Genomic DNA, 24,690 nt, shown 5'->3' on the forward strand with positions numbered 1-24,690 from the left:
CTGTCTTCCCCAGGTTTATGTTCCTTCATTCCTCGCATTCAAACTCTAAACTCTAGTCTAGTTGAACTAGATTACTCACTTTTCTCAAACATCTACAGTTTGTCTCCTCCCTACCTCTGGATTTCCATCATAACTTCTGTTTACTTAAATTTTGTCCATTCGGCTCCAGCAATCTTCTACCTGCCTGCCTGAGCCAGTCTGGCCTCACCTGAATCCTCAGAGCATGCTGTGCCTCTTTTTGGCATCCACATTCTGCTTTGGATTAGGGTCATTATAAATCTGTGTTCTATTTCCTCTTGATGGCGACATCTAGGGGGTTATTCTCTCTATATCTCTTTGGTGCCGTATGTCCTTTATGTTTAACCTAAGACTGGTTAAGCACATGGTCTTGGACCTAGGCCCATTGAACACAAACATGTTGCAGACAGTGAAAATAATTCATTCATTCCACAAATATTTATTGAGTATTTGTTAAGCAAATTTCTAGGTCCTGGAGATACAAGGTCCCAGTTTGTGTTATGAAACTGATAGTAGGTGTGGATATATGTAAGCAGACATGGTGAAGTGCTCCTTCTCTGAAGAAGTATGGATTTCATGGAGTTGTAGAATTTCTAAAGGAAAGAGATCAAGTCCAACTGATCCAAGACCCTTGTTTTAACTCCAGGAAGTTAACTGATTTGACCTAGGTCAGCAGCCAAACCTGGGTGAACTCTAAGCCTTTGTTCTCTTGACACATATAACAGCCTTTGGGCCACTTCTGACTGAACCCTAAGCAAAAGATCTTGTTGGTTTAGAGACCTGACTCAGGCAGGGCAAAGGCAATATATGTAACCTTAACATTTGTACCCCCTCAATATGCTGAAATAAAAAAAAATAAATAAAATTAAAAAAAATACTTAAAGTGGAAAAAAAGAAAATTGGGCAAAACAGATTATTCTTTGCAAAATTATCTTTATGTGTATATTTATTTTCTATGACCATTTAAAAAATGATTGTCTTTTCTTTTTCCCTCCTTCCATTTTCATCCACCTTAACCCTCTCCCAACAATCATGTGAACATTATGTGGTTATGTATTGCTTTACTACTCATTCCAGCTAATAAATTACCTGAGACATAGACCTTGAAACTTCCTGAGGTTAGGGGTGGTGGAGGGAATCTTCTCCCACGTTCTTTATCAGGTACATTCCAGCTTGAGCTGTCCTAAGTGATTAAAGTGTACTTGAGTGAATTTTAACAACTCAGGAATATGGGGCTCCAGTGCCCAGGTCCTATGAGAGTTTACACCCTATACAATATGATCTTGTTTTTAAAAAGCATACCTGTATCTAGACATAGATATTTTGATATTTATTGAGATGTCACAGGATACCTAGATGCCATTAGGATAGCTAAACGTATATAAATAAGTATAGACATGTTCTGTAAAGTATTTTTAATGCAAGGGGAATTTTAGGAAAATTTAAGAAGTAAAGATTTTATTTTGGTGTTAATTGCATTAGTTGCTGTAAGAGTGAGTTGGATGGGGGCAAGGAAAAAGGGTAGACACACACATTAAGCTTAATGACCCAGCAGTGGGGAACACAGCAACAAGAGACAGATGCTGGAGTTAAGCAGTTGATATTTGGAGGTAGATTTTAATAGCATTTTCACTTTAGAAGCTTCTCCACATGACATTTGAGAAATGTGGAATCTGCTGTTTGGCCACAGAGGGAGGAATTCCCCATTCCTAGTAGAATCGTAAGGTCCCAGTGGATATATTTTTTCATTAGCTACTTGAGGCAGAGGCCATATTTCCCCACAGCCTCTAGCACAATTCTTTACACATAGTAGGCACTCAGTAAAGATTTGTCAAGTGGATGAATACCCAGGGTCTCCATAAAGGTGTGATCCAAGACTGCTCAGGTGGTTCCTACTCCATTTTTATTGCCATTCAGAACTTACAGCTCCCATAGCAACAATAACTTGTACCCCTCAAGCATATGTAGTATTTAGTATTTCTGTATGTGGTGTCAACTTTCATGTCATAATATATACTATATATGTAACTGGTTAAGTTACTGTTGCTGTGGGAACCATAGGCTTTTTTCCCATCTAAACTAAGCCCTTGCTAGCCATCTTAGACTACGCAGAGATAACACCATACAACCTTTTCATGCCTAACCTTTTCATTCCTCTCCCCCGATCCTGGCCCCCAGTTTGGTTGACACATCCAATTACAAGCTGTGCTGAGTATACTGACAATTCTGTGCTTAATCGGGTTTTTTTTTTTTTGCTAATAACACTATGACATTAATATTTCTAAGCCCACTTTTATATTTACTATTGCTTTGTTGGGGTACTTTCATAGTATGCATACATTTTGAAAAGGAGGATCGACTCTAGAGTTGGTCTGGTTATGTGAGATGTTCCTGGGGACAATGGCATAGAACAAAGATATTTTCTCATCCTGTCTCTTGTAACCAAAGGTGAAATGTAATTGCTTTGTTTCCCTAAAGTAGATACTATAACTATTCCTTTTCTGCTCCTAATGACAGCTTTTAAAAAGGGAGTTTCTTAAAACTCGGAAGAAGAGGTAAACCTCATTTTAGTTCATCTTGTAATTCAGCTTTGTGAATGGAAAGCTGAGGAAAGGGGACCCTGTACAGGTGAGGGGTCAGGGAGGGGAAGTCAAGCGAAGTTAAATGGTTCTCTTCTCTGGGTGCCAGCAAACATGTTTGGAGGATATTAGATCACACTGTTAAAGCTGGTTGGCCTTGAGACAGCAGACGTTTCTGTTTTTGATATTTGAAGCTTATAGCTATACTCTCTAAGGGGAATCCTCAGATTATCTATGCCTTTCTAAATTGGGAGCTCCTTACTGTTTAAAACTGATTGACCTATAAGGCTTGTACTTCTAGTGGAGCAGGTACAATATGCTACCAATGCCTATTATACAGCAGCCTCTAATATCAGACTCCTCTCTACTGCATTTCTTCTGCTAAATGTTCTCTTCATTCCTTCTATACTTCCCACCATCTACATTCTCTCAACACACACACACACACACACACACACACACCTCCCAACTTATAACTAGATCTTAATCTCCCCCTAAGTGCTTATAGCCCTGGCCTCAAGAATGATCACTTTTGATTTTTGTTTCTCTCCAGGTTATAAATTGGTTTCACACAAATATTGACATGGACTAAGAATACTCCCAAGTTTTGTTTATAGAATATCTAGAAAAGATCGGGGCTAAAGGAGACATCTTCCCACTCTCATCCTGTTGGTGACTTCTCTGCCCCCAGGCACAGTGTCTCCTGTGCAGTGTCTGGTCCTTCCTTGTCAGCAATGTGGCTTTTCCTTATACCTGACAACACCTCAGTCCTTGGAAGCCAAAACTGATCTATCCAGTGTTCTTTGTTCAAATAATCTATACATAAATTCATACCTAGGTATTAACATGTGAACTGTCATGTGGTAGTTACATTTTAAAATGAGTAGCATTACAGTATATTAGCCTTAAAGGTTAGATTAATTTAATGGTAGGGATTTTATGTTGGGCGTTGAGAGAGATGTTTCTGAGTGAATAGTTTCTTACCTCTTAACCCATACTACCTATCAGGTCACTTTCTCTGCCTTTATGCAATGACCATTCTTGATAGTGCTTGTATGGTTTGTAGACAGCTTAAAAATTACTTCCCATGGGCATAGCAACCAGCACTAAATCCATACTGAGATAAAATCTGCTAGAACGATCATTCTTTGTTACAGGCAATTTTGATTTTTTTTCTGTGTTGGCTAGAGTTTACACTCAAAGAGTTGATGATAGGTGATAGATTAATTAATTCATGTGATTTTTACTAAGGACTTGCTATGAGCCAACACTTTGGAATGTACTGGGGATAGAACAATGACTGAGATAGTTGTAGTCCCTGTTCTTAACCTGGATTGTAGTGTAGACAAGGAAACAGATGAGAAACAAGTACAACCAAAGAAAATTACCAAATTGTGAATACCAGGAAGTAAATGAAAGTTACTACTAATATGGTGAATTATGATTGAGGGTGGGGAACATACCTGAGATGGGAGATGTGGGAAGGCCACGTTGGAACTGTGTCCCGAAGGTTGAATGGTCAGCTTGTGAAGAATGGGACTGGTGAAAGGGTAAGAGAGATGATGACGGTGGTGATGGTGATGGTGATATTGTGGTAATGGTGTTTTAGTGGTGATGGTGATGGTGATGTGGGGGTGATGGTGATGTGATGATGATGGTGATGTGATGATGATGGTGATGTGATGGTGATGGTGATGGTGACAGTGATGTGATGGTGATGTCATGTGATGGTGATGTGATGGTGATGGTGACACTGATGTGATGGTGATGGTGATATGATGTGATGTGATGGTGATGGTGATGTGATGGTGATGTCATGTGATGGTGATGTGATGGTGATGGTAACAGTAATGTGATGGTGATGTGATGTGATATGATGGTGATGGTGACAGTGATGTGATGTTGATGTGATGGTGGTGTGATGTGATGGTGATGTGACAGTGATGGTGATGGTGGTGTGATGATGATTATAAAGCCACAGTGAGGTTTAAAACTAATCTATGGTCAAAATAACAGAATCATGTCAAATGCTATTCCTTAACACTTTATTCAAGAACACTTCAAAATAATAACAAACAGGAGGACATTAAATAAGTTGTTATTTACCTTTGCCTTTGAATATATACTTTGTAGCAAAGGAAAAAGCAGTACTTCTAGAGTTTATGCATTTTCTTTGATAGATAATGAATTCTAGAAAAAAAAGTGACTGGTTTTACTCTGTTCTTTAGGCAAAATCCAGGGGTTTTGAAACCTGTTTCTTATTATAGCACTGGTTTTGGCTTGAGGTTCGTGATTTACAAGTATCATAGAGAAAATAATATTTTAGGGCAGTAAACTGATTACTGACCTGCTGCTTTGGTAATTTATTGATTTAATCAATTTTTTTTTGAAAGCACTACAGGTTTTTATCTCTTCAAGGGGAATTTTAAAATATTTCCTCATGTATATCTCCTCCTTCCCTGCCTTATCCCCTCCCTCTCTTCCTTTTCCTCCCTCTCCTGCCAAAACATCCTCAGCATATACATCTGAAGGATTCATTAAGGATCAGGTATTAATGTTAGGTAATGAAAATAGATAGTATTTTAAAATTCACTGAGTTGCTGTTAATCATATTCAGCCTCATTCATAATCTGTGGGAGAACACTTGTGGAAAACCAACACGAGTTAGAGATCTTTGTTTTTGAATTTGGAAAACTTAATGACATGGAAAGAATCTCAGTTATGTAGTTAACCAGAAAAAGCAGGTTGTAACACAGTATGTACTACATGCTTCAGTTTTATAAATAATACAAAAATATGAGATGCATACCTGAACATTTATGGATGCACACAAAAAGCCATCAAGGATATACTAAAATGTTAATCTCTTATTTATGAGATATTTTGAAAATTTTTTCTTTTTTCCTCCCTTTTCTAATTCTAAAATTCCAGTAATAAAAAGAGGATTTTTTGAAATAAACCACAAAAACAATAACTTGTTTTGGCCTTTTACCTAGTAATTCTACTTTTAGGAAATACTCAGATCTGGATGAAGAAATTATATTAGCACTCACACACAAGCAGGAAGCATCTGATGTCTTAAAAGAGAAGAGTGATTAAATATATTACGATAAATACATAGATCAAATGACATTAAAATTGTTTTCAAAGAAGTTGAATGATCTGGGTGTATGCTTATGATATAATGCTAGGTGAAAAAAATTGGTTTATGTTGTAAGGTACTAGTTATGTAAAAAAAAGTATGTACAGAAAAATAAACACCATAAATAAGTAACCAAACTTTAGGCAGTGATGATTTCAATGATAGTCATGTTTCTTAACTTTTCAACAGACATTCCATTTAAAATGAGATATATATATATATATACACACACATATATGTGTATATATATATTTATAAAGATTTTTCTAATTTTTAAAGAAGAACCAGAATAAAATATCTCAGATAATTCATTTAGATATTTTGGTAATAATTAGGCAGGCTTAGGACATACTACTGTTCTCCATGTTCATCCAGTGGCTTAAGTAAATAGATGACAAATAATAGCCTTGAATTTCTTCAACACTTCTTATATACTGTCTAAACTTTAGAGACATACAAAGAAATCCCAACTTTAGGATTGAACTATTAGACTATATAAGCAGTTATAGCTTGGGCATATTATCACCAATATGATTATTAGACATTGTCAACTCTGCTCAATTGGTCAGGACAGTTCAATCAGATTAATATGCAACAGTGGAGTTTCCTAACTGTTTTCTTTGTCCTGCCCATTTGGAATGAGAATTGGCTCTGCTAAACTTCCCTGTTAAGCTCCAGGACAAACTCAGTGTATGAGCTGACCCAATCACTTAGGAGTCTTTGGGCCTCTGGGTCATGGGAAGAAGACTATGGACTGGTGGGGCCTGTGTCCTCAATAAATAAATAAATGATGGGCATCTAAGGCACATTTGCTCCTGTCCACATTCCATCCCACAATTTAACCTGGAAAGCTGGTACTTTGTGTATATTATTTACATGAATGATATTTGTCTGGGGTGAAAAAGTAAAACAGGAGGAGTAGTTATAGTACTAGTAATAAAAATACACCAAAAATCATGGCTGCCAATTATTGTGCACCTGCTCTACTCCAGGCCCTGCAAGAGATGCTGGCATTTGTCTTCTCGTTAATCAGTGATGCCCCCCCTGATTTGCTGTGGGACTTGCCCTTTCCTGATGATTCTAACATGTAAGGGGACACAATGGCCAGGCTCTCAGCACATAGTGTCTAACGCCCTTCACCCCCTCGCCACCTCTCATTTTTTGGTCTGTGCCCTCCAACTCTGTCTGAGGGAGATGAGATTCAAGGTGAGAGAAAGAACAGACCGTGTAAGGTAATTCTGTCACTCACCTCATCTTCATAATCTTCCCTGAGCTTCCTCTGCTGCTCACCCTGGTATTGATCGTGTCACTGGCTATAGCAGACCGAGGCAGGGGGCTGCAAACCTTTCCGCGCAACCCTCACCAGCGCGCCTGTTTCAGCTCCAAGAAGAAAAGCCTGCTGTGAAAACAATCAGTGCATTTGCTTTAGATCTAAGTGATTCCAACTAGGTCGATGCTTCATGCTGATGTGTTGAAAACATTTAAAAAATTTCTCAGAGTTTGATTTCCACGGGAACATTGTGGCATGTGTCTCAGTGTCTGCAGTTGTTATTTTTCACTAACGCAGGCGACAACTGCTTCCTGCCACAGCACACAAAAGCAGTCGGGAAAACGGAGGCTTTTGTCTGGATGGATATTTACTATAAATGCTTTTGGGGGAAAAGGAAGAACATGTGTGTGCAGGCTTGGTGGATAGTCACATGCTGTCTTGACCTGCAGTGGTAGGAGTTTTGAGTTTTTGGTTTGTTTTATTTCTGAAGTGATCATGATCCAATGTTGATAGGATATAAATGCAAGAGACTGCACTACTCTCTGGTTTGGTTTTGAGTTTGGAGATTTTCTTTGCTTTGGCACAGTCTTTCCTGAGGCAAATCATTCATAATAATGCCAAGAGTTGCTTTATCTTCTAAAGGATCTATTAGATCTCTGCAAGTTTATGTTGATATTCAGAAAGAATGTGACTTCTTCATCACATCTTGGCATCAAGTGGTAAAATAGGCATTATGAAAAGGAGCTATCCTCACACAAATTAATATTTATTTAATCTCTGGCAGGGACCCAGGATGATATTTAATTGTAGAATCTAAGATAATGAGCTTTCCACCAGAAAAGTAATCTCCCTAAAGGAAGGGAATGCTGTGCCAGCGTTTATGTGATACATTGTAGTGTTGAGGGGACATGATAAAGGGTGGGGGGGTCCAGTCTAAATACGTGGGCGTCAGGGGTATGCATAAGCGTATTACACCTGATCATATTGCTAAGTCCCTATTCTGGCTGTTAATAGGAGAGTCTAGGATTTGTTAAAACAAAACAAAACAAGAAACTGATCTACAAGCCACGCCTTCAAAATTACTTTTCCTCTATTTAGAGATGAAGTCAGAGGAATCACATTAGGGCTTTTTATTTTGCTGTGTAGCTCCAGGGAGGCTCTGTGGCTAAGTCAGAGCTGGAACCCAGTTGTTCAGTGTTCTCCCTGCCAAGTGGTATAAAAAGTATGTGTGTCAGTTCAGCTGAGTCTTCTTTGCAATGCCATCATTTAAATAAAATGTTGGGGTTTTCTTCTAGGCATGAACTCTCTTGGGTTGTGTTATCCTGTTTGCTGTTTACTGTCAAGATGCTGAAAGAATGTTCTTATAATGAGCCAAGAGGAAGTGGCAAAATGAGTGCTCTTCTTCAGGTATTTTGTTGATTTTTCAGAATGCCTACAATAGGAAATTTCTACAAAACTATGACCTGTGATTTCTTGTATGAAAGCTGAGAGAAAACACTGTCATGTTTTTGTTAGTCAAATGAGAGAGATACCTGTTTGCTCTGATCTGCTCCTTCTCCAAAATGTTAGGTTTATTTTATGCCAGAATTACTCCTCAATTCATAAGCTGTTCTCACCTCTGGTTAGTTCTTTGCCCATGGATGATATTATGGTTTGTTTTACTGAACATCTACATTGCATATATATTTCTCCCCACTGTTTATGTTCTCAATCATTAGAGCTTATATTCTAAATACAAACTGGATATAAACGACCTTTGATGGAATTTTTATTTGCTATATTTGTATCTCATTTTTTAGAAATGTTAATAAAATAGATGTGTCTTTTATGGGAAAAGATACTCTAGATCTTTGATTATTACTTTACACTTGTATTTTGATATATTTGTATTTAGGAAGCTCAAAGTATTTTGGGGGTGTTAGGTCAGTAATACTCATGGTTTCCTCATGAGAAGGTGGGAAGAAAGTTTCAACTGAATGGACTCTGTCTTGAAGGCACAAAGGACTGAAAGGGGGACCAAGGTCATTGCTGATGGCTCTAGGAACAGAATTTATCTCCAGCTTTCTAATCACTTCTCTTTATATTAGATATATGTTTTTTTTTCTTTTTTTTTTAATTTCAGCATATTATGGGGGTGCAAAAGTTTAGGTTACATATATTGCCCTTGCCCCCCCCCCCCCCCCCCGCCGTCAGAGCTTCAAGCGTGTCCATCCCCTAGACGGTGCGCATCGCACTCATTATGTATGTATACACCCCTCCCCTCCCCCCCACACATCTGCCCGACACCAGATATGCTTTTTATAAAATGGGACAACCCTTTAGTATGTCTCTATCTACAGAGTTTTAGAGCCCTGGGGATAAATGATTTTGCCATGATAACAGTATTTGGCAGTGCTATGTTAAATAAAGAAAGTAGTATTTATGTTAAACATGGTCCCTTTCTTTCCAATAACAGAGTTGGTCTAAAAACACTCAGAGAGCAGAAGTGCTGTAAGTCAACGAGTGGGGAAAATAGCTCTAAAATGTAATCTTTCCAGCATCATTTCCTTCATTTAAAAAATGAACTCTTTGGGTGTGCTGTAGAACTACTATCTGTACCTTAAATGTACTATCGAGAGCCCCGTTTGTAAAGAATTTATGCACTTAATTTATGTACTCAGCTTGTCAGGTTACTTTGTTTCTGAATTTTTCCCCCCCCCTCAGAGCAGTGGGAGAATCCTCATGAGTTGCAAAAAGTAAAACCATAGGCTTATAATAAGCTTATACTGGCTCATGTGTGAAGCTTAGCCTTCTATAGATTTTCCAGAAAATCAAATATGGATGTGGCGGAAATATCTTTTCTGGCTAGGAGAAGTGACTCATTATGGGACAGTTAGCTGTACATCTCTTGGGAGTGTCTTTAAGCAGTTACTTAAAAGCCAGTGTTTAGCAGCAGAACCTTTGGAGAAGCATAACCCAATGCAGGCAGTTCAGAAAAGCTGCTTTAAATGAAAATTTGCCCACAGTAGATTATTTCAGATGGGCTGTGGAAATGGCAAGTGAATGGAGTTCTTCTCCACCTAACTGGAAAAGCTTGTTTTCAGGAGGGTAGATGCTGTAACTATAAAAGTGAAGGTGAACACAGTGCAAAAGAAGTGGATAAAATTAATTTTATAGAAATGATAAAATTTTAGACGTTATTTAGCAACTTTTAATGTTACATCTTTCACCTCTGCCTTGGATGATATGAAGACAACATTGTTGAGTGCTTTTATGAGACGTCTAGGTGCAAGGCAAGTCTTAATTCACCTGATGAATCCCAGGAAAATATTATGTGTGGAATTTTGTGGATTCAGATAATACTGAATTATAGAGTTTTCATACTCTGGCAATTTATTTTTATTCTTTTGTCTCTCTCTATGTGTTGCTATTGCTTAGACCTGGAAAGGAAACTCTGTGGTGGTTTTTTTTTTTTTTTTTTTTTTTTTGCTTTTTTTTTTCTCTTTTCCCTGACTTCTTCCTAACTTCAAGGGTCATGTCGGAGCATTTTCTCACAAAGGTTGGAGAGCTCTTTTTCACAGTAGGCAATAAAAATACATTTGTGGTTTAATAAATGATGGCCCCGCCCTACTTCTTAGTTTCCTTTTGGCAAAAGCTGAACAGTTTCCATAAAGCTGTTGCTTCCTTCTTCCTACCGCTATTGACTCTTTCCTATTTGTGCGATTCCAGAGCCTTTGGGGAATGGATGGTACATGAGGATAAATTACTGTCTCCGTCCTTGTGGTTTCCATTCAGATGACCACTGAGAATATTTAGCATTTTACTTGTGGATTTAAGAAAAAACACACTGAATTTTTAAAAATCATGTTAGCAACTGTCAAAATATTCTGTTTTGTGTCACAAGAAGAATTGTAAAAATATTTAGATGCCTAATAATTTCTTGCTCTTAGAATTCATTTCCTACTTCTGTTTTTAAAAATATTATGACTGTTAATCACATTTGTAGGTCTGATTATATATATGAAATCCCCTCTCTCATGACATAAAGTAGAAAGAGATTTAATTCATAGGTAGAAGTTGGTTGTAGGAAAAAGATTAATTTGTTTATTCATTTGCTCATTTCATGCATTCATTTATTCATTCACCAATTAAACAGATACTTGTTCAGACTTAATGTGGTAGGCATTTTGTTGAAAGCAGAAGATAAAAGTAAAAACATAAATGGTTTCTGCCCTCAAGGAGCTTATGGTTTAATGTAAAAAAAAGTCAACAAATAATCTTAATGTAAAGATAACTGCCTTGACTCATCCAACTAACAAATATTTATTGAATCCCTACTGTGAGCCAAGCATGGTTCTAGGAATTTGGCATTGGTTAAAGAACAAAAACAATATGGTCCTGCCCTCTTATAGTCTGGTAGAAAAGACTCCAGCTAATCAAATAATCACATAAATAAATATAAAATAGTTTTAAATGTTACTATGGGGAGGTAAATGGTATGAAATACATCACAAGGGGGCTCTGACCTAATCAGGAAGGTGGAGGAAGGCATCAGTGAGTAAACCTGGGAGCAGAGACTGAAGGAGGAAACAGAGTTGGGTAGATCAAGATGGTGCTAAGTAAGAGTGTTCTAGGCAAACTTAACAGCATGTGCGTAGTCCCTGAGGTTGAAAGGAATGTGACATACCCAGTTCAAGGGACTTGAAGAAGGCCAGCAGCCACCAAGACAGAGCACAGAGATCAAGAGGAGCTTAATGGTGAAAGTGAGCCAGACCATGCAGGCCTTGCTAAAGATTTTGGTTTGAACCTAAGGAACAGTAGGTAGCCATTGAATGTCATAAACACCTTAGGGGTGCGGAATGCTGTAGATGTTGCTCTGAGATGCTTCTGTGCTTACATGGTTTTACAAGTTTTATTTTACCATATTGTTTTCTCGCCCTCATCTGACTATAAACCCCTTGGGGTAGGAACTGTGTCTTCCTCTCTGTCCCAGGGCTTAGCTTTGGGCCTAACTCCTCCTGGCTACCTCTCTGACCTCACCTACTGCACACCCCCTCATCCACTCTGGGGAAGCCACAGTGGGCATGCCAAGACTACTCTCACCCAAGAGGCTTGGAATTTTCTCTTCTCTCTGCCTGTATGCTCTTGTGCTAAATATTTGCATGATTCCTCATTTACAAAAGAATTTTTTTTATCAGGCTTATTCCTAGATTTTATGTGTGTGTGCATGAGAAAGAGAGAGATATGAATGGATTTTTAAAAGAATTATCCTATTAGTTCTCTTTTAGAGAACTAATTTATTAATTCTCCTGTATTTTCATTGTATTATCTGCAAATAACATTAATCTATATTCTTTTTTCTGACAGTTATACCGCATTTCTTTTCCTGGTTTTGCTGCATTGGCTAACATAACATTCTCAAGTCAAACTCACGGTGATGAAAGGCATCTTTCTTTTCTTCCTAGCCTATTTATTGAACAGTCCTTGTCATTTGTGTTAAATATAGAATTTATCTGAACTCTTTCAGTTGCAAATGACAGAAACCCAAATCAAGCAGTGTTAAGAAGGGTAACAGGCTCACCTAACGTAAATCCAGGGATAGAACTGGCTGCAGGCAGAGGTGGTCTTGGAGGTTCAAAAATTCTATCAGGGCTATCTCTCTGCCTCCATCTCTCACCATTATTTTCCTTTGTATCCATTTATTCTCAGAAATGCCCTCTCCAGGAAGTGGAAAATATGGGATGATTCTGATTGCTTTGCTGAGGTTACAAGCCCACCCTTTCGTTTAGTTTCTGTGCCAGGTGCCAGGATTGGTCGTGCTTGAAGCAATGACCTGAACGTATTTGGTCACAGAAACTGACCTGAACTGATATGAACTCAAATATTTACACTATTTTTTTTCTGCAGAAATATGAATCAGCATAATGTTCCAGAATGTGCTCGGAGTATTACTAATCCAGAATTTAAAATAATCACTGTAACACAAAATAAAGCAACTCATAGGTTAAGACACATAATCTTGTATCATTAAGGCAGTACCACTAAAAGTAGAAATACAATTAATAAAAAGTTAATTAATAAAAAAATTAATAAAAAGTTGGGAGAGGGGTGGGAATGGAGCGGAGTATTCTTAAATATTTTAGTATGCCTTTACCTTTTCATCAAGAAGATTCAGTTCCTCCACCTAGAAATTTATTCCTTAAAATTAATTTGCTTCTTGGAAACACTCCTTTCAAAGTTCTGTGACTTTGAGTTCTACTGCAGCCCTGGTTTTCCGAGACCACTCTACACCATCTTCCTGGAATTTCCTTTCATTTTGAGGCCTTATTTGGTCCATGGTTTCTTAAATCTCATACTTTCCTCCCTCTTGAAGTCTAAGTTTTGTTTTTGTTGTTGTTTGGGGACATTTTCAAGTAATTTTTTCAGAACATATTTGTAGATGTTAAATTTTAGGAGTCCCTCCTTGTCTGAACGTGACTTTATTTTGTCTTTATTCTTGATCGATAGCTAGAATTCTAGGTTCAAAATAATTTTTACTCAGAACTTTTGAAGGCATTGTTCTGCTGTTTTCTGGCATCCAGCATTGCTTGTCAAATGTCTGAAACCAATTTGGTCCTTCTTCCTTTGAAGATAAACATTGTAATCTCTTTGAAAGCTTTTAGGATCACCTTTAGAATCCTTGTATTCTGAAATTTTGAAAGAATGTCTTCAGATATCCCACACCCCCTATTCTTTCTGCTCAGCACCATATGGAATCTGGAAAGGAAGACTTAACATTCTATTTGCAGATTTGTTTAAGCTTTGGGTAATTTCATTCAATTACTCCTTTGATAAATTGCCCACATTCCTTTTCTTAGCTACCTTTTTCTGGAACTACTAGGAGACAGATGTTGTCGTGCTGGATTGATTGTGCTGAAATCTTTTACGTTTTCTATTTATCTGTTATTTTTTCCAGATTCTGGAACGTTTCCTTGACTTTTTCATTTGGTAGTCTACCTAGCTTTCAAATGTCAACATTTTGAATTTTCACAAACCCTTGTGTTCGTTCTATCATTGCAATTTGTTCTTGTTTTATGGATAAAATAATTTGTCACATCTCCTTCATAAAACCAATTAAATTATTTTAAGATTTCCTTATCTTCCCTGAATTATTTCTGCCTCCTCCAGTATCAGAGGATCAGTTTGTTCTTTCTGATTCTTTTGGTTTTTTGCTCTGATTTTCCTCAGTTATCTGGTAACCATTGGTTGTCCATTTGTATTTGTAAATGAAGAAGAAGGATAATTATTACATTAAAAGTTGGTGTCATGAGTTTCCTTTGCCACTTACCTATGTTAGGCTTCATTCTAGGAAGTGTGGAGCCAGGAGCAGGTGAGCAGGTTAAGTGTGCCCTCCTAGAGCCCCCAAAAAAGTTGGCTCCCCCTCTAGGATCTCACCCCTCACTCTGGAAGCCAGAGCCTCTGTATTGAGAAAATATTGACAAGGATCAGAGGAGACTCCCTCAGTCATGCCCTGAATTAATAATGATATCTTTTTATAAGGCCATGGGATAAAATATTTAAAATGGTCAGAAGTATCTACTCAAGATACTCAAATATCTGCTTCAAGAGATTGTTATGTGGCAATCATATTACTCATATTGCTTTCTCAGCCCACTCTGGATGTGATTTCTTTCATTTCCAAAGTCCATGTAAAAGTATTAATTTGCAGAATTATGGCATTGAGGACAAAGTGTGGGCTAATTAGAATTTCTTCTTTAGGAGATTTGTTGAGATGATCTTTATAGTCTCATCCATGACTTCTTTTCATTATTGTTACATAAAAATTTGAAAAGAATATGTATTTTACATTTGTAAGATGCAGTGTTTTCTCCCTTACTCTTTCTCCTCAATAAATCAAACTCCTTAATTGTGTCATTCAAGTGTTCTCTCTGTTTTTTTATCTACTTGATCTGTCATATTCTGAAAGAGGTATGTTATTGTCCTTAAAATTGCAGTTTCTGCCAATTTCTCATTGTATTTCTGAAAGTTCTTTGCCTAATGTATTTTAAGTTTAGATTTTCAATAAACAAAGTTTTATGACATATCTGTTTGGCAGAATGTACTTTTTATAAATATGAAGTATCCCATTTAGTGCATTTTGCTTGAGCTATACTTTGATGGTAATATTGCCACCTGCTTTTCTTTGTTTCTATTTGCCTATCATGTCTTCAACTATCTATTTTCAATCTTTCCTCATCATTTTATTTAAAATGCTTTTTAAAACAGCCTCCCATTGTGTTTTGCTTTTCTTCTCTAACCTCAATTTTAGACACTTTGTCTTTTAATAGAGAAATTTAATTCATTCCATTTGTTATGTTAATTGATTTATTTGCTCTTGGTCTTATTAACTTTTAAAAAATTCATTTATAATTGACAAAGAATCATTTAATATATTATATATTGGTGGCATACAATGTGATATTTGATATATGTCTACATTGTGGGATGATTAAATCCCTACCTATATCATTTATATTCTGTTATTTTCTTTCTTTTGCTGTCTTTCCTTGGATTGATCAATTTTTTTTCTTATTAATTTGAAAGGTCTACATCTTATTTCTCTTCTATAGGAGGATAATATTAATTTTTGTAACAAATATACTGACCAAATATTATTTTTTTCCAACAGGAAGAAATTCTAAATTCTATTTGTAGTCTGTCTCCATAACCCCAGGATAAAATAAGAGTTTAGCATTTATTCCACCCCAGTTTGCCATATTTTACTAAAAATATTTGAAATTTTGGTTCCAGAATTTATTAAAAAACAAATTTATTTTTTTTTCTTTCAAGTATTCTTTCTTCATAATTGACCTAAGTTTTAAAACCACATTGCTAACAACTTCTTGGGCTTAATATTTAAATTTTACCAGTTTTATTCCTAAAATGTTTCCTGTATACTAAAAATTCCCTTCATTCTATTAAATTTATTTGTGGATTCATATCTTCCTTCAATAATTTTTACAAAGGGCACATAGATGTGATATTATTTAAATCTTTGCATTTTCAAAATATCAAAATTGATGATTTACATAGGAATAGAGGTTCAGGAAATTATTTCATTTTGCTCAAGATTTCTAGAAATTGTACTCCATTCCTTATTTGTTTGAGGATTCATGAACTGTATGAAGAAATTGTGAGTTATCTGTCGAGAAATGAAGAAATAAGAACAGTGTATATATTTGTGTGTATATATGTATATCCTATCATTTTTGAAGAATGTTTGCCTATAATTTTAACATATCCTTCCTGTTTTCTTGTGGTGATATTTGACAATAATATTCTAAGTTTTATTTGCACACAAAAAAATTTGGCAACCATTTAAAAAATTTTGTATTGGTTCCTAAAATCCAATTCTGGGAACCTACAGTTTTACCATTTTTCTTTGAAGGTAATCTTTTTCTTTCTTTCTTTTTTTTTCATACATATTCAGGATTTTATCTTTATCCTTGAAATTCAGAAATTTGTCAGAATATGTCAAGAAATGGGCCCTAAAAAATAATCCTGCCTGGCTCTTAGGAATACCTTAGGATATAAAGACCATGACATTCTTCAGCTCAGGGAAAATTTCTTTTAGTATATCTCTGATATACTTCCACTTTCTCTGTTCTCTCATCTCCTCTTTTATTTTATGATATCCACTATTTGTTATTTTCTGCATTATCTCTGGCCTTATAGTGCACTGATTTTCTTATTTCTCACTTGTCAATTGCTCATTTTTTATGCTTATTAGTTGCTTTTTTTCTGGATACAATATTTTCTCAAAATTCACTGAAATACATATACTTATTTAATTTTCTCCAGTTTCCTACATTCACTTTTTTCTATAGGTGTTATTAATATTAATTCTGATTGCTCAACCCCATTACCCTTCATATCTTACTACTTTTTGCAATAAAACACACATACAGTACATTTCAATCAGTTTTGACATGTGTGCACCTGTGTAACCACTAACCCTGCTAAGATACGGGCACAGAAAGCTCTCTAGTGCCTCAGAGGCAACCGCTTTTCTGATTTTGTCATCATAATTTATTTTTGTCAGTTTAAGAGCTTCATGGAAGTAGAACCATGCAGTGTGTACTCTTGTATGTTTTTGTTCTTTCACTCAGTATAATGTCTATAAAATTCATCATGGTTTTGCATGTATCGGGATGTTTTTCTTCTCTCTTTTCTTTTTGTTTCTTTCTTTTTTTTGCTGGGAGGGATAAAACACCATGTTCATCTATCCGTCTCTTGGACATTTGGGTTGTTTCCAGTTCTGAGTTTTTATGAATAAGTTGCTACGAACATTCTTGTTCATATATTTTCGTGGACATGTGTTTTCATTTCTCTTGGGTAAATACCAAGAGTAGAATTGATAAGTGAGAGAGTAGGTATATGTCTAACATTATAAGAAATTGTCAACTTTCCAAGTAGTTGTACCATTTTACACATGCAAACAGCAGTGTATGAGAGTCCAGTGGCTCCGTATCCTCACCAGCACTTGGTACAGTCAGTTTTTTTAGCAGGTGTGTAGCCATTCTAACGGGTATGTGCTGGTATCTCATTACAGCTTTATGTTACATTTCCTTGATTACTAATGATGTTGAGCACTTTTTCATATATTCATTGACCATTTGTATTTTAAAAATATTTGTTCAAGTCTTTTGCCTAGTTTTTACAGTTAGTTTTAAAAAATGATTGTTTTGCAGGAATTTTAAAATGTATATGCCAGCCTTTATTGGATATATATGTATTATGAATATTTTTGTCAGTCTATAGCTTGCCTTTTCATTTTCTAAATGAAGATTTTTAAGAAAATAAATTTTAGGCCGGGCACGGTGGCTCACGCCTGTAATCCTAGCACTCTGGGAGGCCGAGGCGGGTGGATCGCTGGAGGTCAGGAGTTCGAGACCAGCCTGAGTGAGACCCCGTCTCTACTAAAAATAGAAAGAAATTATCTGGCCAACTAAAAATATATATAGCAAAAAAAATTAGCCGGGCATGGTGGCACATGCCTGTAGTCCCAGCTACTTGGGAGGCTGAGGCAGTAGGATCGCTTAAGCCCAGGAGTGTGAGGTTGCTGTGAGCTAGGCTGACGCCACGGCACTCACTCTAGCCTGGGCAACAAAGTGAGACTCTGTCTCAAAAAAAAAAAAAAAAAAATGAAAATAAATTTTAGTTTTGATAATATTTATTTGCTACATTTTTCTTTTGTTGTTTGTGCTTTTGGTATCTTGCTTAAGATGTCCTCCCCACCCTCAGTGAACATGTGGCAATGTCTACAATGTCTGAAGACAATTTTGTTTGCCACAACTCTAGGAGAGGAAGAACTGCTAGCTTCTAGTGGGTAGAGGCCAGGGATGCTGCTGAGCATCCTATAATGTACAGGACAGCCTCCCATAACATAGAATTATCCAGTCCCAAAGGTCAGTAGAGTTGTAGTTGAGAAATATTGGATTCAATAATGCACAAATATCCAAATGAGTTTTTCATCTTTCTCTTTGAAGGGTTATTATTAGAAAGGCTTTTCCATCTAATTTATACAATTATAAAGTCTTATATTCTCTTATCTCATACTATATAGCTACTGACACAGGCTCCACTTTATGTATTTTACATATTATTTCACGTAAGCCTGAGATGTAGGTATTCTTTGCACTTTACAAACGGAGAAACTTAAGCCAGAAAGGAAAAAGGCCCAATGGTCTGTGAAAGAGCCAAGATTTCCCTTTAGGTCAGTATGAGAGTTTACTCCAAGACTCTAACAGTTCTTTTGTATTTATTTTAATGTAAAACTTTTGAATTACCATTTAAATTACTTAATTTTACTTTTAACATTATAATAAATTGATAGTTCCCAAAAAGATGTGCTCTATTTGCTCTATGATGAAGGAGTAGTCTAGGTTGAAATACAGGGCAGTGAGGAGATGGATATTTTCATTTCTACTTTAGAGATTGCCAAACTAAGTAACAGAGGTCAAGTGCCTCATCTGATACCCAGGGATGAATTTAGGCAATTGACTGCTTTTCCCTCTATTTTTGTTTTTGTTTTCCATTTGACTGTCCAACTTTCTGATGATTGAAAGTGGTACTGAGTAGGTTTTGCTTAGGATTAATAAAAGACATAAGCAATTTTTCCTGACAGCGCAGGAAACAGTGTAAGTAAACTACTTATGAAGATTATAGTGTACTTCCAGAGTGTTTTGAGCAATCTGAATGAGTAATAGGAAATATATTTGTATGCCTGAGACCTTTGAAGTTTCTTTCAAACACATTGGGTACCTTTGATATTACAACTGGATATCTTTCCAGAATTCCTCCCCATTACTGTATAGTGAGCAGGTGTTCTTTAAAAACTAGGCTTTCTGCCATCATCCAATCACACTGATGTTATGTGATGTTTCTGTAATGTAAATTAGATTGTGGTACTGCAGTGCTCGAAACCCTGTTGCCCACAAGGACTTGTTTCCACCCTGTGCCCAAGCATTAGGAGCACTGTGGTGTGTTCTCAGAGATTCCCATGGAGAGGGAGGAGGGGCTGTGCCCTCCTGGTCCAAGGTACTACAGTTCCAATCAGAGCAGCTCTCCTGTTCTGTCATTTTACATTTTTGATTTTCAATTTCAAGTTCTGTGACTGAAAATGCTTGAAAATTTTTGGCACATGGGACAAAGTACAAACTCCCTAACATTGCAGAAACAGCCTACCCTGAGTTGGCTATTTACCAATGTAGCTAATCAAATCTCCTTTCCTTCCCTGCTAAACATATACCTTGTGCTCCATCCATGGAAATGTCCACAGTTCTCTGAAATATTCTGAAGGTGTCTGATTATTTCATGCCTCCATCTTTTTGTACATGCTGGATGTTTTTTGTTTTATTTATTTATTTTTAATTTTTTATTGCAGCATATTATAGGGGTACAAAAGTTTAGGTTATGTATATTGCCCTTGCCCCCTCCTGCCCCCAAGTCAGAGCTTCAAGTGTGTCCGTTCCCCAGACAGTGCACATCACAATCATCACGTAGGTATACACTCATCCCCTCTCCGCCCCACATCTGCCCGAACCTGATTAGTGTTATTCCCAAATGTGCACTTAGGTGATGATCAGGGAAACCAATTTGATGGTGAGTACATATAGTGCTCATTTCTCCATTCTTGGGATACTTCACTTAGTAGAATGAGTTCCAACTCTATCCAGGAGAACATAAGAGATTCTATATTACCATTATTTCTTATAGCTGAGTAAGACTCCATGGTATACATATACCACATTTTATTAATCCACTCATGTATTGATGGGCACTTGGGTTGTTTCCACATCTTTGAGATTGTGAGTTGTGCTGCTATAAACATTCGGGTGCAGATGTCTTTTTTATGGAATGACTTTTGTTCTTTTGGTTAGATGCCCAATAATGGGATTGCTGGATCGAATGGTAGGTCTACTTGAATCTGTTTAAGGTATCTCCATATTGCTTTCCACAGAGGTTGCAACTAGTTTGCAGTCCCACCAGCAGTGTATGAGTGTTCCTGTCTCTCTGCATCCATGCCAACATGTATTGTTATGGGATTTTTTGATAAAGGCCATTCTCACTGGAGTTAAGTGATATCTCATTGTGGTTTTGATTTGCATTTGCCTGATGATTAGGGATGCTGAGCATTTTTTCATATGTTTGTTGGCCATTCTTCTATCTTCTTTTGAAAAATTTCTATTCATGTCCTTTGCCCACTTTTTGATAGGGTTGTTTGATTTTTTCTTGCTGATTTTCCTGAGTTCTAAATAGATTCTAGTTATCAGTTCTTTATCAGATATGTAGCATGCAAAAATTTTTTCCCATTCTGTAGGTTGTCTGTTTGCTCTCTGTTTCTTTGGCTGTGCAGAAGCTTTTTAATTTAATCAGGTCCCATTTATTTATTTTTGTTGTTGCTGTGATTGCCTTTGGGGTCTTCTTCATAAATTCTTTGCCTAGGCCAATGTCTATAAGAGTCTTTCCCACATTTTATTTTTGTATTCTCTGATATTCTCTTCTACCTGCAGTACAAGCATGCTCAAATTCAAAAGAGAATGTCAATTTGTATTTCAGATGCATATACCAATTTATAATATTAGAAAGCAATACATAAGAGTCTCCATTGACCCACACCCTCTCCAATACTTTGTGTAATCAAAGTATTAATTTTCCCAATCTAAGTGATGTAAAATTATTTCTCATGGGTCTCTGATGTCATTTCCTTGATTACTGAGGTTAAGTACCTTTCCGTACATTTGACATTCCTATATTATCTTCTGTGAAAAGACTGTTGATGTCTCTTGCCCGTATTTTCTACTGGTTTTAGCATATTATATATTCATTATATATTTTGAATACCAATCCTTTGTCAGTTATATTAATTCTAAAAATATTCTTCCTATGTGTGCCTTATATTTTTAAAACTTTATCATGCCTTTTATTTTGATGACAGACATTTTTAATTTTGATGCAGATGAAGTGAATTTTAAAACTATTTTATGTTTGTTTCTTTTAGTATCTTGCTTATGAAATCTTAACCCACTTCAACATTTTAAGGACACATACTCTTATATTTTTTAACCATTTAAAAATTTTACTCTGCTGTCTTAATTATTACTGTTTCATAAAGGTCCTGATATGTGGTAGGATAGGTAACCCCAAAACCTTGTTGAAATTTTGTCTTTAATGTCTTCATATCTTTTTAAAATTTATTATGTACTTATTTATTTTTATTGATACAGATTAGATATATCTTTATATCTTTTAATAAATTTGTGGAGAATTAACATCTGTATGCTATTGAGCTTTCTAATCCATGATCATGGTATAGCTTCTCATTTTTATGGGTTTTCTTTAGTATCTTTTTATAATAGTTTATACATATCCATAGAAAATTTGTATAGTTGTTTTTGTGCAGGTCTTTTTCAGATTTATTCCTAGGTAACTTGTAGTTTTGTAAATTTTCTTTTTAACAGAAATCTCCCAATGTTCTATATCCTTCTTAACATAGTCTTTCTAATTATTGTTGCTAGTATATAGAGTTGATATTTGTATATTGATCATAACCAGTCATCTTGCCAGGCTCTGTATTTCTAATGTTTTGTTTTATGTTCTTTTGAGTTTTCTAGGGAGACAATTATGTAATCGAAAACATGACATTTTTGCTTTTTCTTTCCTGTCTTTTATATCTTTAATGTTGTCTCCTATTACATTGGCTAAGATATCAACTCCAATATTTAATAAAAATAGTGATAGTGAGTGTGTTTGACTTCTTCCTCATTTTAAAGGTATTTCTCATTTTTCATCATCAAAAATATGTTCCCATAAATTTTTTGTAGAATTCATTCAAAATGGTGAGGATACTCTATTACTAGTTTGTTAAAAATTTTATCTTATATTTTATATTTGTAGTGGAATTTCTATCAAATGCTTTTTCTGAATATATTAAAATGATCAAATAATTGTTCACCTTTAAATGTAATGTATTGAATGGCATTCATAGATTTTAAAATATAGAATTATTCTTGTATTTCTGGGATAAATGTGATGTGGTCATGATGTGTTATCATTTTTATATACACTAGTAGATTCTGTTTGCTAATATTTTTTATAGGATTATTAGCATCTTTGCTCATAAATGAGATTAGCCTAAAAACATCTCTTGTCCTATGTCCTAATCTGGTTTGGTATTAAGGTTTTACTGACTTCATAGATTGGAGGACGTATTTCCTCTTTTGTTATTCTTTAAAAGAATTTATACAAATTAGAATGACATTTTAAAAGTTTCACCTGTAGAATCCTCTGAGTCAGTGTGTGTGTGTGCTCATGGGTGTGTGTGTGAAGACTTAAAATTATGTATTCAATTTATTTAATAATGAATGGATATTTTCATGTTTTGTATTTCTCAGTTTTTTGGACAAGTTTTATTTTCTAGGAAATAGTCTATTTTGATCAAGAGTTTACATTAATCCGCATATATTTTTCATTGAATTCTCTTATCTTTTCAATTTGTTTTATTTTTAGTTATATTCCCATTTTAATTCCTAATATGGTTTATTTGTACATTATTTCTTTTTGCCTAGGTCATTCTTGCCTGAGAGCTGAGTATTTATCAGCTTTTCCAAAGGAGGAAATTTTGCTGGTCTTCTGTACTGAATCATTTAATATATAACTAAACTTTCTTTTCTTTATTAGCTCTTCCCTATTGTCTTTGAGTTCATTCTGATTTTTTTCACTAACTATTGAGATGGATGCTTAGCTCATTAATATTTGGCATTTATTCTTTTCTAATATATCCATTTAAGTCTATAACTTTCTCTGGAAGGACTGCTTTCTCTATATCCCACAAATTTTAGTATATAGTATATTCATCATAATTCAGGTCTATATATTTTAAATTTTCCTTGTGATTTCTTCTTTGACCTATGAGTTATTTACTATATTTGTAAATATTACCAAATGTATAGAGATTTAAATATATATATTTTTTGATATGGATTTATAAATTAACCACATTTTGGCCAATGTGGTACGTTTAATGTTGATTCTTTGAAATTTTTTGAGATTTACTTTATAACCTAGTTAGTTTGTATAACTTTTTCTTGTTTTTTAGAAGAATGTTTTATTTTCTTATTACTAGGTACAGAATTCTATACAGGTTCATTAGCTCAAGTTTGTTAATTATATTATTTGCATTTTCTATATTTTTACTGAGTTTTGTATGTTTGCCCTAGCAAAAATATAGAGATACGTAAAAATATCCTACTCTGGTGAAGGATTTTTTAAAAAGTCTCTCTACAGTTCTATTATTTCTTTATATATTTTAAGGCTGTTTTGACTAGGTACATATAAGTTTAGTATTGCTTTAGTTTCCAGATGCATCAAATATTTTACCAATAGCTAATGATCATCTCTAACTCTGATAATAATTTTTGTCTTAAAGGTTATTTGTCTGAATTAATATATTTGCTTTGATTTCTTTTGATTAGTACATGTCTAGTATATATTTTTTGAAACTTTTGTATCAACTTTCCTATATTTTATGTCTTTATGATTTATATGTATTTTGTATAAACAAATATAGCTGATTCTGAAAATGCCTGACAATCTCTTTCAACAAAGGTACACAAAAAATACTAGATTTGTCAAAATCTTGATTCAGTAGCTGCACATAAACATGTGGGTGAAATGTTCATTTTAACGTGGTTGGCACCTTCTTTTGTCTAATCAGCATCGACCAGTCTAATCATATTTATCTCCTGATGCTGTCTAAGAAGTTAGATACCTTTGGCCAAAACCTACTATTATGCTGATTTTAGAAAAATTATCTGTAAGCCATTTTGTTAGAAGTCTCGTAAAGGACTGTTATTAGAATAAGCAAGATAAAGTTTTGATACTAATAATGCTTTTCAAATTTAGAATGCAAATTAAAACAGTATCAGAGAAAACACTCCATTTTAAGGTTCTGTGCTAACGTGAGCATGTAACAAAACATCTACTCTATACCTCTATTTATCAGTATTTTATTTACTAAGCAGCCCTTATTTCTCTTTTGAAAAGTGGCTGACCTCATTCCCTCCTATCATTTAGCTTTCTTAGAATTGCACTTGTCATGTGATGGGTAAGACGCAGAAACTGCATGCTATTATAAGCTCTGACTTGGATGAATTTGAATT

At 35.3% G+C, this 24,690-nt stretch overlaps 1 protein-coding gene across 2 annotated transcripts in view; it reads left to right on the forward strand.

The window, feature by feature from the left end:
- POU6F2 (POU class 6 homeobox 2) overlaps positions 1-24,690 on the forward strand; it is a 436,460-nt gene that overhangs the window by 18,893 nt on the left and 392,877 nt on the right. Inside the window, exon 1 of one of the 2 annotated variants that reach the window (XM_045565522.1) lies at positions 8,362-8,416. The exons of the other annotated variant lie outside the window; for it this stretch is intronic. Within the exon in view, the coding sequence (XP_045421478.1) occupies positions 8,399-8,416 (18 nt within the window). The 5' untranslated portion in view covers positions 8,362-8,398. Of the gene's footprint in view, positions 1-8,361; positions 8,417-24,690 lie in introns of those variants that run through there. 2 annotated transcript variants of the gene reach the window in all.

This window comes from Lemur catta, chromosome 11 (assembly GCF_020740605.2).
Source record: "Lemur catta isolate mLemCat1 chromosome 11, mLemCat1.pri, whole genome shotgun sequence".
Classification (NCBI taxonomy): Eukaryota; Metazoa; Chordata; class Mammalia; order Primates; family Lemuridae; genus Lemur; species Lemur catta.